The sequence below is a fragment of the Remersonia thermophila genome, chromosome 7, assembly GCF_042764415.1.
Source record: "Remersonia thermophila strain ATCC 22073 chromosome 7, whole genome shotgun sequence".
Classification (NCBI taxonomy): domain Eukaryota; kingdom Fungi; phylum Ascomycota; class Sordariomycetes; order Sordariales; family Chaetomiaceae; genus Remersonia; species Remersonia thermophila.
In genome coordinates, this window is record NC_092223.1 from 63,899 (window position 1) to 77,046 (window position 13,148).

Genomic DNA, 13,148 nt, shown 5'->3' on the forward strand with positions numbered 1-13,148 from the left:
CTTGAGCTCTATCCCAATTTCATATTGTCCTACCCTTGCTCCCACCACACATGAGAAAACAACAAGCCGGTAGAATCATTATTTCTTCCAAGTGTGATCGGCATCTGCGCCAGTTAGCTCTTTTCTGCGTCCACCTCCAGTAGTTAGTTACTCACCGGGGTGAATGTTGGGTTCTTCCATGGTCGCTCGCAGTTCCTTCTTCCTCCTCCAGTCACAGCCGGGAAACTTCTTGTCACGATTGTCCATGACAACGTCCAGCCCCTGGATCTGATGTGGGCTCGTGATGCTTGTCATCAGTTGCGGCTCACCCAGTGGCAGCTTGTCACCTCGGTCAACCTGCCACAGATGATAGACCTTGCCGTAGAGCTTTATGACCTCTGTCATCTCGGAGGTTTCTGCGTGCTCCCAGAGGCTTTGGGCAACAAGGGCTGAGGGCTGTGGCATCACGAGCATCCCGGACTTGACTTCGAAGACGTGGCTGTGCCACAGGCGCCGCTCATTCTGGGGTAGAGTCTCGTAGAGGTGCGGTTTGATCATGTATTCGATACCTATCAAGCGCGCACCGGGTGATGGGCTATCGTAAAGGAGACATTGGCGCACGTCTTCGGTCAGATGGCCACAGTAGTGATTTGCTTCCACGACACGGCAGGGGTCCGAGGAGTAGACGTGAAAGGCATTGAGGTGCGCGCAGATGCCCTTCAGGGGTGAGAAGTCTTGCGTCATTGCGGCGCCGGTCTCCAAAATGGTAGACTTTACGCTGCGTTCTCCGCCGGGCACCTTTTGGATAGCATCGCGGTCTTTGTCATGGGAGAGGAACATGGTCGCTAAATTGTCGGCTCGAGGTTGTAAACAGGGCAAAAGGCTGTGTAAGTTTTGACAAGATAAACTCAAACCATCAAAAGTAGGCCTCGCTGATGTCGATGACCCTGCCGAAGTCGTTCTGACGTCACTCCGACGCACGGCCGCATCCCAGTCTTGAGTCCGGTCTTAATCTGTGCACCATGGAAACAATTAAGCGTCGGTCCCTGCTCAGTGAATATATTGGGCTGGAGGAGCATCGTGACCCGAATGGAGCTCAGTTGAGAAGGGAAGAAATATCAACGAAAGCAGCATTGGACACTTTCTCCATCTAGGCTGCTTCCAGCCTTTGATGAGCATATGAAGGCCTCCGGCTGCGTACCTAGATACCTCATTTGACGGAGATCAACTAAGGTTAACTCAAACCTATCCAGCGGGGATGAACTAACCACTTGCTGCTGCAGCGCCCGAAGACCTTCAGAACGAGTAGATGGGAGTCATGAGTGTGTTTCTGTCGTCCAACCTATGTGTTGGCATTGAGACATGGAGACACAGACTCGTGGCCATCTTGGAGTGATTGAGCGGAAATGATTTGAGCGACGCGTTGATTTGGCATATGACTCATGTCAAGTCCCGGGTGGTTGGATAGCAGAATCCACTGGGGCCACGTGCTGATTATGACGGCAAAGGGTAGATAGGCAGAACGCCTGAGCATGACGGCAAAACGCCTAGCCGGCCGAAGAACCGTCGGTGTGCCTCGCGCTCACTCATGGGGGGCATGCACAATCAACAAACCTGTGACAGGATCCATAGGGACTCATACCCTGGTCCTGGCAGCCATCAGATATTCTGCTGGCTCAGACCGCCCTTGGTGGGCATCCATTGTATACTTAAGGAGCCTCATGGAGAGGCACACCAGATAGTTGTTTTCTTCCTTTTGAATAACAGCTTCCAACCACTCCTTTCCGTCGTATGCACTCTCACAGGTCCGGGCCATCTCAAAACCCAAAACAGGGGTCGTCCGCCGCTGGCGTGTTTGGTTGGCGAGCGCCGTTCAATGACGCCGGTGGCGCAGGCGCTCTAGCAAGGCAGCCAGTAGTTTTGGGGGCGTGAGACCTCCCATCTACTATGTATGGATGCCTGACCTCGGAGGGAGGACGGTTGAAAGGACTTAACGACGACGAGTCTCGTGTATGACACTGGACCAAGTTCTTTCCTTCCACCTGCAGGCGACATCATTTGTTGATCCTGTTACTATTGTATCGATAATTTCAACATGTGTGACCTATACTCGGCTTTTATTATTTGAATGTACTCCGCAACTTGTATGTCGGCTTTGAGAACTGCTAATTGAATCAATGCGGTGTTCCAATTATCTTAGGGAACCTGGTTTGGGACTTACTCTTCGTCCTCAGCTGCGTTGGCCGGAGAACAGCAACCTATTCCGTTCACAATGTGAACGTAACACGTCTCGCCCAGAGGCTCCATGAATACGCGCTGGTCGATACGGGTACTGATGCCATGCCTCTGGTGATACCGGAATTGCCCGAGTTCTGGAACTTTGGGCTGAGTGGTGAGAGCCATCCCCGCCCCGGTCCCCGGGATTTTCCTCTCAGGACAACCGTCGTGTGTACTATCAACTCACAACCCAAGCCATTTGTTGACTCAAAAACTCTCTAATAATCAGGAATATGCGACACTTTCACGGCCACGCACGAGGTCTTTTGCCGTCAAAGTTTCGCCCCAACACATCGCCTTTTGACTGTCCTCGAAGAATCCCTTCGTGACAGCTTTCGTCGCCAAGCTGGAAAAGAAAACGGTAAACGTGACAATAAAACTGGTGACAAGATCCAGCATGATTCCGATCCTGAACTGATCAAGACCGTCATCTCCTCCTGGAACAATACTATTGCCGGTCTCTCCCCGTCCGGTCTAGCTGCTCATGAAAGCAAAGTGGACGCCCTCTGGCGTGCAGGTGCCATACTTGCGGTCGGAGCAGTCGCTGCAGATACTGCAGGGCTAATCATTGGATTCATCCCGAGGCTGGGGGTTCTTGTCGTATATTGGATCGGCGGACTAACCGCGCTGGCAGATGCGTCGTGCGTGGAGAGCGCCAGGCAAATGAGCATGAACGGTCCGTACGGCACGAATGAGGGAGGATTAGGCTCGACGGCTAGATGGATTTTTGCGAACAGCTGTCTTCGGTTGGTCCTCGGAATCTTAGTATGCTACGCCGAAAAGCAAAAACGGGCCAACCGATCCACCGCAGATCCTGCACCCGCGCCGCCTGTGACGACAGCAACGACGACAGCGGCTGTGGCGACAGTAATCTACTCCTCACCTCTGGAGATGAGTTCACTTGACGATTCTGGGACTAGAGAACTCCCACCGCCGGATACTTCGATCGCGCAAGCTCAGTCGCGCGTGGAGTCAGTTCCAGAGTCGGAAGATGACTCAGAAGCCGAGCAACCACTCAAGGAAACGGTCGCATATCTGGGGCAGCGTTCTGTATGTTTCCCGGTGGTTTCATTGCGCGCACACGAACAAGACTAACTCGACGCAGGTTTACGACTGGTTCAATGGGAGTGGGCTGGTAAATTGGTCATTCGAGAACTGGACTAGCCCTCTCCGGTCCAGGGCTGGATTCGCTGCCTACAGGCCTGAACTAGACACTGTCCACGCTGACTTCACGTACTACGACACTGGTGTCCAGATGTATTCTGTGCTTCGACAGGCAGGACTTACCCTCCATCAGGCGAAGATGTACCGCTTTAAAGTCCAGGCCACGTACGGTCCCTGCGACGAGAGGAAGATGCGCATAACTGAGGACCAGGCTAGATTGGTGAGTAACGAGAGAGCCTCGTGAGATGGTCCTACCGCAGCTGCAAAAGCTCCTGTCTAACGTCAGCGTTGTGCCAGATGGACCAACCCCAGTTACGCTATCTTTACATTTTAGTCCGTGTTTTTAACCTCGGCGGAAGCCCTTTCGTGAGGTTTTTTCTCGACCCTCGGACTCATCCCGACCTCCAATGGGAGCCACTAAGGAACGGGTATTACAAGGTGAGGTCGAGGAATACTGGCGCCCGGAACGTGGTGAACTTGACGGAGCCCCTGACAAACCGTGCGGTGGAGGAAGTATCATGTTTGTGGTGAGGAGGATGGCCAACTGGACACAGAAATGATATCCGTATTAAAACCGTTTCCCTGTACACATGTTGCCCTTCAATGTTCCGTTTCTCTTCTGAAAATGTCCCGGTTCCCGCTGTTTCTTCGACCAAGTCGCCTGAGGTGGTGAATGGGTCTAGAGGGAGTCATCTGGGACCAGCTGTCAACAGCTGTCAGAGACTGTCACGTCCCAAGGAATAGCCCCAGCATCAGAGCACGATTGGGATCGAAGAATGATATCTCTCATGACTGACGCGCTTCAATTCGACGCGATAACTATCTTGCCAGGACAAACCTGAAGGTTGTTTAGGTCTCCTTGCAGCTGCAGCTGCAAACCAAGCACTGCTCCCCGACCAGCCACTGGGGAGAAACAACACCAGTGGGGCCCAGCAATGCGACGCTGCTGAAGTGGCAGCGAACCCCGCCAGATCATAGCCAGTCTTTTCAGAATGCGGAATCGCTTGGAACGGGCTTGCATGGATCCTCGAGGAAACGAACCACATCCTGAACGCCAACTCATCAAACCATGGAACTCACCAGCTTTCAATCTCCATTTCATCCAGCGTACCGGCAACGCTGATTTGAGACACGCCCAGCCACTCAAGCGTCTGGGGCAAAAAATCTCCTACCTCCCGTCTCGCTCAAGTGCCCTCTCCTCCGCACCAGCGGAAGCCCCGGGGTTGGACAGGACGACAAGATCAGTAAAATTGGTGTTCTCAATCGGCAGTTGGGTCCCCTCACCCGCCACAGCCGCCTTTTTCGGCGCCATTTTTTACGACCCCTGTGGCCAGTCAGCGGCTGCGAGGATGCGGTGAGCAGGTGAGGGTGACCGCCATCTCGGACCAAGCCGAAATGACGGCGGGGAACACAGGCCGTTGCAGCCGTCAAGCAAACGCAACGTGGTGGGGTCGTCAACCTCCCCTCCTTCATGCCCGATGGAGAGCGAATCACCCAATCATGCCGCCAGCCCTGCATGCGAATAGCGCTCCATGCTGCCAGCTGTGCGTCGGGCGGCGTGAAGTGACTTGACGATTTGTTTTTCCCGATCCGGTGCTCTGATGCTTGCCATTTATGCCGTTCGCATGCCCAGCTTGACGGAGCAAAAAAAAGGTGCCATTGTTTCACGGAAGACGTTTGCCATATACTTGACAGCGCCTTGGAAGTGAAGCGTCAAACAAGCCAAAGATTCCCACCCTTTAGCTCACGGCATCCACCGTATCTGAAGCGCTTTCGGAGGGGGGCAAGGCATGGGAATGCCTTTTCCTGACCGTTTGGCGTGAAGTTCACCCAGTCACTGCCACTGCGACCATCACCATCGCCCCATATCCCAACTTTCTTCTTGATCCTCAACCGCCAACATGCCGACGCACGAAATCATCACGATCATCAACAACTCGGGGAAGGTGATTAGCACGGTCAGTAAAATCACGCTAATGGTTCCATCTTCACCCTTCACCCTGCTGACACTTCTCAGGGCAAGCAACTGGTCGGCATCTTCAAGGAGGCCCAGGCGGCATACAAAGACCGCCGAGATGCCGCAAAGGCCGAGCGTGCCGCCGTCAAGCGGTCCAAGACCTTCGATGTAAACCCACGCCGTCATCGCTATGATGACGAAGACTCTGCGTACGACCGTCGGACATCCTACGATGAAGACGATGCGCGATCGCGCGCCTCTTCTCGTTTCAGCCGCTCGTCTCGCCGTTCCCGGAGACCTCGGTCAGCGGAGAGGCCGCTGCCTGCCTTGCCGGAGAGCGACTCTTCGGAGCGGGCACCCCTGGCCTTGACGGAGGGCAATCTCAAGGCTCACTCGGAGGTGTCGTCTACGACACCCTCCAAGGTCTCCCGACCCCCCCACTCTGAAACGGCACCGCCGGCCTCCGAAACTACCCCGGCCCCCACATCGGGCGCCCTTGTCCGCGCACCTGCGCCCGACATGCGGCAGCCTCTCGTTCACCGCTCCAAGACGGAGCCAATCGTGACTAGGAAGAAGTCGATCGATTTGAACCTTGCCTACGGTGACATCCCGCCGGATCTTGCGTCTCGGGCCGATCTCGACATCGGGCGCACCGCCTCACCGGAGCCTGAGGACGACCCCCAGACCGCCGAGGCGCTGACCCTCATGGAACGCATCGAGAGTTTCCTGGAAGAGGCCCAGTGCATGCACGACACTGCCACTCACATGATTGACAGTCTGCAACGCAATCCGGAGGCTGCCGCCGCCGTGGCCCTGTCGTTGGCCGAGCTGAGCGCCCTGCTGGGCAAGATGAGCCCGGCCTTCCTAGGCTTCCTCAAGGGTGGCAGCCCTGCCGTCTTTGCCCTGTTGGCGAGCCCTCAGTTCCTCATCGGTGCCAGCGTTGTCGCTGGCGTCACTGTCGTCATTTTCGGCGGCCTGAAGATTATCAAGCGCATAGCCGCCGGCAAAACGCTCGAGGCACCCATGGAAATGGGCGCTATGGCCGCTACACCTGCCGCACCCGCTGCAGCCCCTAACAAGGCGCTCCCTCCAGTCCCGGCGGACGACAACTCGGTGGCCTACGACGAGGCCCTCGTTCTCCGCGAAGTCGAGGAGCTCAGCAGCATCGAGACGTGGCGTCGCGGTATCCCTCCTTTCGCCATGGCCAACGAGCCTGTCGACATCGAAGAGATCAGCCGCGAAGCCGAGCTGGCCCTAAAGGAAAGTTTCCAGGACGACCTGGACGAGGTCAGGCCATGTGATTCGGTGTCCCAAGTCAGCTGGGCCCGTCCCGACCGCTCCCGCCGGGCGCCTCGCAGCACCTACAGCCACAGGAGCTACCGGAGCCATCGGGATCGTGACCGCGATCGTGAATCCGAATTCGACATTCCCGAGCGCAAGAGCAGCAGGCGGGAGAAAGACGATGGCGACGGTGCACGGAGCGAGGCCAGCCACCGCAGCCGCCGGAGCAGCAGCGACAAGAGCCATCACGAGAGCCGCTCAACGGTGTCACGTTCGTCGAGGCACTCGACCCGCCTCAAGACGATCGACGAGGCCCGTGGCCAAGGTGATGACGCGCGGAGCACCGCTTCGAGCTCAGCCAGCCGCAAATCCCGGGGCGATGACGCACGGAGCACTGCGTCTGGCTCGGCCAGCGGCAAGCCCAAGGACAAGGAGAAGAAGCGGGAGTTGATCAAGCAATTGTTCAAGATGAAAAAGGACAAGGAGGATCATGAGAAAGTGATTTCGGTCATGGCTTAGGCGGTGGTTGTTTGGGTCGGCTTTCTCGATTTGTCGTTTCAGGCTGTGCATTTCCAGGCGTTGTTTCTCAGATTGGATACCTTAGCTTCCAGAAGTCGTAGGAGGGGTTGGCTAGTCATGGTGTGATGGCCCGGACCTGTGAGAGTGCATACGGCGGAAAGGAGTGGTTGGAAGCTGTTGTTCAAAAGAAGAAAACAACTATCTAATATGCCTCTCCTGGAGGCTCCTTATATACACGATGGATGCCCAGAATAGCGGTCTGAGCAGGCAGAATGCCTGCTAGGGTTCAGGACCAGGGTATAAGTCCCTATAGATCCTGTTACATACCCTCCAGTTGTTCGTGATCAGCGAGCAACTGCTATAATAGGATCCTGAAAATTAAAGAAAAGAGAGAAATACCGTCGTAGCTCTCGTACCCTTTTTAGCAGGGTAGTTAGAAGTTAAATCCCTTTATAGTATACTATAGGCTGTTTTAGACTTTAGGACGAACCGTATCCAGCAATTTAAAGTCTTTATAATTAATTAACTTTCTAAGCTTTTAAAAGATCGATTTAAAGGTTAACAAAGGAAATTATTCTTCTTCCGGAAATATTAATAATAATCTAATTAACTATAATATTCTAAAACTATAATAATAAAAGCGATCTTTCCGATTATTATAACTGTAGAAATAGCTTCCTTAAGTACTATATTAATTTTTAGCTTTATTAGTTTTTTTAATATTAAAAGTATATTGTTAAACAGTTTAACGAACTAGGTTGCTAGTTCTCGTCGTTTAAAATATATTATTGATCGTTTAAAACTACTTTTCTTTCCCCCTAATTATAAGGAAGTAATTAACTAGTTTTCGTTACAATTATTTATAGTTTTCTAACGTATTATAATAGTTATCTAGCTTCCTATATCGCTAAGGGCAGTAGAAAACCTACTAATACGGATAGTAATACTAGTTTACCCGTAAAGTTGCCTTTTAATAACGCTATAATATCCTTTAATAATAATTAGAACGCTATAGTTATACTGTATAAAAGTAAAGTTAACCTCGCTAAGCTTCCGCTTTCTAAGCTTCTGTAAAGGCTTAAGGACAGCTATAGAGTTCTCGGTCGGCGGATCGAGCCCTATATAGGTTATTTTAAGTCGGCTCTAAAGTATAGTAACGGCTTATACTTATCGGTTATAGGTTAAATCTACTACTATCGTTATAAAATAGTAACGTCTTATAAACTCGGGTAAAACTTCCTTTTTATTATTTTAAAGTTTTAGACGACTATTATAGCAACTAGTATTACGTTTTTAGCTAATTCTTTTAATTATATATCAAACCCTTTTTACTAACGTTTACTGCTGTTTAATATATATAATATAAGTAAGCCGGCGCTTTTAAAAATATAAGTTTATTATTTTAAAGACCTAATCTATAGGTTTTAATAAGTATATAGATTATCGATTATACCCGTTACGTATATAAGGACCTAGAAGCCGGTATCGTTAAAGGTCGGTAGTTAAAGTCTTTCCCGGCTTTAAAGGAGAGTTTAAGGACTTTACCCCTCTATATTACTAATAGTATTCTAACGCCGTTTACCTTAGCTTAGTCCGGTCCCTCTACGCTATCCGGTACCTATAAGTGTTTTTTAACGGTAACTTCCGTTCCTCTTAGCCCGGCTAATAAAAAGAAGAAGGAAGATAAGTCTCCTTTTGCTAAGAAGACTAAGGATAAAGGTAAAAGCAAAGCGGTAGAAGAGGATAATAATAAAGATAAGGAGGAGGAGCTTTTAAAACGTTTTCTAACTAATATAAAGGCTAAGAAGGATATTAAAGCAAAGGAGAAGGAGGCGGAGGCTTAAAAGGCACGTCTATACGCTAAGCTAAAGAAGTATAGGTTGGATATTTAGATTATCGGTTTATTATATTAGTTTCTAGCGCTTTACACCTTTATTATAAAGTCTCTAGGAGTAAATCCTATTAATTAACCCTTTGTTCTAAGTTACTCCTTAGATTCTATACTAGCTTAATAGTATTTTAAAGGTTAAAGAGTTTCCGAAAATATTTAAAACGCTATTGTAACAGATTCTTCGTTAATCCGTTAGCTAGTATTTATATCGTTTAAAGATACTCGATACTAAAAGTATCTTTTTCAACCTACTCTTTTACTTATATATTATAGATATCGATATACTTTAAAGAGGTATTTATCTGTATTCTATCTTTAACTACTAGTCTAATTATATTAGTGTTATTATAGTAGATTATTTACGGCTCTCCGAGGTCTAGAGCAATGTTTTTAAAGAAGCGTTGCAACGTTATAGTTTCCTTAGTAGTATTTATAAGCGTTGTTAATTCGGCTTCTATAAATAAAGTAGTAACTATTAACTGCTTTACAGCCTTTTATACAATTATACTTTTAAAGAGTATTATTATATAACCCTGGGTAGACCTTTAAGTATTAAGGCAATCGGTAAATAATACGTCCCTTATAATAAGGAATACTTATAATTTAGTTTCCTTACTAATATATATAATCCCTAGATACTTTGTTTTATATAAGTAATAGACTACCTAATATACTATAAGGATATACTAACGTAACGGATTTGTTAAGAAATAAAATAGCTTTAACGTAGTAAAAGCTACGTCTAGGCGAATTATAATAGTTATATAAAGTATTGAACTAATAAGCTTTTAGAAAAGCTTGATTTCGTCGTTTAAAGCAGTCCCCTTATATTTAACAAGATCATTGGAGGGAAGTAGAATATAAGGCGTATAAACCGTAAGGTTAATATCGAACCTTTTAACTACCTTTTTAATATATTAGTTATAGATTAAGAATACTTAGCGCCTCGGACGGTCCCTAATAATTCTTATACTTAGGAACTACTTTGCCTCTCCCTTTTTATAAAGCTTATATTTAGCTTTAAAAGTATTTATAATACGGTTTACTTTATCCGTATAGTCTCGATAGAAGAAGATAAAATAGTCGTCGACGTAGAATACGATGGTAACTTTACGTTAATCGTTGTAGAAAAGGTAAGGCTCTTCTTTAAAGGCTTTGAAGCCTAATTTACGTAAAGTAGAAGAGAACTCTCGGTATTAAAGGAAAGGTAACTCTCGGAGTTTATAAAAGGCTTGTAGAAGTTAAATATACTTCCCTAGCTACTTATATCCTTTCGGGAGCTTATAATATACTAACGTTTCCAGGAGGGTATTTAAGAATGCCTATTTAATATCGAACTAGTAGACCTTAAGGTTAAAGTACGTAGCGATCGCTATTATAAAACGAAATATATAAACGGTAAAAGTAGCAGTGTAAATCGTTTTAAAAGTATTCTAGCGTTATAGATCGCCTCTAATATAAATATATACCTTTACTTTCTTAATATAACTATACTTATTAAACTTATATATAAATATCTATTTAAAAGGTAAAGGACATTCTTTAGCCTTTATACAATAAATAATACGTTAAGTCTTCCGGTTAACGAGATTCCTAATCTCTTTATTATAAGTTTCTAAAAATAAATATTTAAATTTATAGTTCTCGATATCTCGAAAGCGTTAAGGTACCTTAGTATTAGCTAGTTCTAAAAAATATATTTTCGGCATCTTAAGAGTAGCATTTAAGCGTTTTATAGACCTTTAGTTTATAGCCGCTATTACTATATAGTAGATAGTACGAGTTTAAAAGCTGTTACCCTTATAAATAGGATTATCTAGGAAAAAGGTTATATAGAAGCTCTCTTAGTATCTTTAATTCGGTAGATATATACTATCGTCTCGATATATCCCGAATACGAATCCGATAAGTCTATACTTATCATTATCATCTTTACCTTTAGGCTTCTAACCTTTTTACTATTTACTCTAACGTACGGTAAACCTATATACCTTCCTAATATATTTACGTTTAATATAAGCTGGATTAGGGTTTTATCTTTCTATAGTCTACTATTTTATTATAATATTTATAGTATAATAAACGCTTTACAACGGTTTATAAATACCGTCTACCGGCTACAAAGGCTCCTCTTTAACTATAAGAAGTCTTATAGTATTATTATTATAGAAGCCTAACAGGAGTATACTAAGCTTTATAATCCTGTTAATAGAATACTAGTCTTTAACTATTATAACCTTATAATAGGCATCGCTAGTATAAAGTTTAATATTTATAACCCTGTTAAATCCTATATAAGGCAATAAAGAACTAATAGACGGCTTTAGAGTTAGGAGTCTAGTTATAGGCGATCCTGCTTTTAACAGCTTAGTAAAGGCATCTATAGGAAGTATACTCTCTACCTATACTCCTACCCTTAAGTCCTAACCCTTTAGCTAGTTAGAACTCGTCTCTAGCTTCTTAGAAGATACTAAATATTCTAGACTCTTAGGGTTAACATCGTCGGGCTCTTTTACTATACTAGCGTCCCGGTACCCTGTATCGGATTTAAACAGCTTTATAATATCCCTTATAATTTAAAACGGTTATAGGGATATATATTTCTTACTAGGTTTATAGAAAAGCTTTTTATTAAAGATTACGTTCCGTATAATAATAACCCTTTTAAGCTAAGGAACCTAAATCCGGTAGATATTAGTTGCCTAATACTTAACTAAGTAACCGATATAGGCTCTTTCGGTTATTTTAAACAGCTTCCGGTAAATATTCGCCTTTCGTTACTTATCGAATAAGTATACCCGGCATCCGTATACGTATAGGTTACTAAAGTAAGGCTTTAGATCTCGTATACGATTATTTATAAACTCGGGTTAATATTAACGGAAGTATTGCCGAAACTACGAATATAGTTTTTCGTTTAGTAATTTCTAGTTATTACGTTATAAAGGCGTAATATTAATTAGCTAAACGGTAGTTTTCGTAGCTTCTAGTTATAGGTTGTAAAGTAAGCAGGCTTTAAGAAGTATAGTAAGCTTTCTTTTAATAATCTTACGTTCTATACGCTTAGATCCTCCGTTAGCCTCCGAAGTATAGGTTAAGGTAAGTTTAAAATCGATCCCTAGGTTCTAAATCTAAACCTTATAATCCGTATACCCTTTAATACCGATAATACTAGTATCGTTATCCTACCAGATCTTACAGACTTTAAGGCTAAACTATATATTAACCTACGATATAGTATCTTTAATCTATCTAGTTACAGTATATAGCGACTTAATTATTAGAGTTTTTATAATTATTCTCCTACTTTACTCGTCTCTGATTATAAACAGCTATTTTAAACCGTTAAACCTAGGATTAAACTCGAAGAAGTCCTAAGTAATCCTCTAGAAGGGTCTTATAATACAGTTCTTAAAAGGTCGGCGTAAAATAACTCGAGTAGCGTATACCCGTATACAACTCTTACACTCCTTTCTTAGGATACTATCCACTTTGTACCGAACTCCTCTAGCTATAGAAACGAGTTTTTATATTGCTTCGGGCCCTGCGTATCCTATACGTAGGTATTACAGACGCTCCGTATCCTCTCTCTTAAAAAGTAGCTCTTTCGATCGGGCAGCTAAATAGGTTTTAATAGCAGCGAGAGATATAGTTACGGTATATTTAAACGGAGGAACCCTTAAGTAAACAGAACGAACGTTATATTTAAAGAATATTAAATTATATTTACAGACTAATTATTTTATTATTAGACTACGCTTTATAGGGCTGTAACAAAGGGTTCCGTCCTACCCGTAATATTAAAGGCTTATCCGTTTAAAAGCTACCTCTAATATAATATTAACGTAGAACCTATTAATAAAGACCGTATCTTCTAGAATCAGGTCCTTAGTATTAGAACCTTTATTACCGTTCAATATATTCCTAAACCTTTATCGTTTACAGGCTTATACTTAGAAAAAGGTTATACCCGCCCTTATATAATCGTCTAGGTTATCGACTTTATATTAGGATCCAAGCTTAAATTATAATTTATTATTAACGATATAGACTACTCCGTAGTTATCTAGAAGGATAGAA

The 13,148-nt window shown here is 45.2% G+C and overlaps 3 protein-coding genes across 3 annotated transcripts; 2 read left to right on the forward strand and 1 right to left on the reverse strand.

The window, feature by feature from the left end:
- Nucleotides 1-78: 78 nt before the first annotated feature.
- Nucleotides 79-819, reverse strand: VTJ83DRAFT_7007 (uncharacterized protein; the record flags this gene model as incomplete). The annotated part of the gene is made up of 2 exons (XM_071013782.1): nt 79-104; nt 156-819. 2 exons carry the CDS (start codon nt 817-819, stop codon nt 79-81), a joined length of 690 nt encoding a protein of 229 aa, XP_070863224.1.
- A 1,500-nt stretch (nt 820-2,319) lies between these two features.
- Nucleotides 2,320-3,951, forward strand: VTJ83DRAFT_7008 (uncharacterized protein; the record flags this gene model as incomplete). Its single annotated transcript, XM_071013783.1, has 4 exons — nt 2,320-2,371; nt 2,486-3,306; nt 3,362-3,640; nt 3,718-3,951. 4 exons carry the CDS (start codon nt 2,320-2,322, stop codon nt 3,949-3,951), a joined length of 1,386 nt encoding a protein of 461 aa, XP_070863225.1.
- A 1,370-nt stretch (nt 3,952-5,321) lies between these two features.
- VTJ83DRAFT_7009 (uncharacterized protein) lies at nt 5,322-7,177 on the forward strand (the record flags this gene model as incomplete). The annotated part of the gene is made up of 2 exons (XM_071013784.1): nt 5,322-5,378; nt 5,438-7,177. The coding sequence occupies 2 exons, from the start codon at nt 5,322-5,324 to the stop codon at nt 7,175-7,177; spliced, it is 1,797 nt and encodes a 598-aa protein (XP_070863226.1).
- Between the last annotated feature and the right edge of the window lie 5,971 nt (nt 7,178-13,148).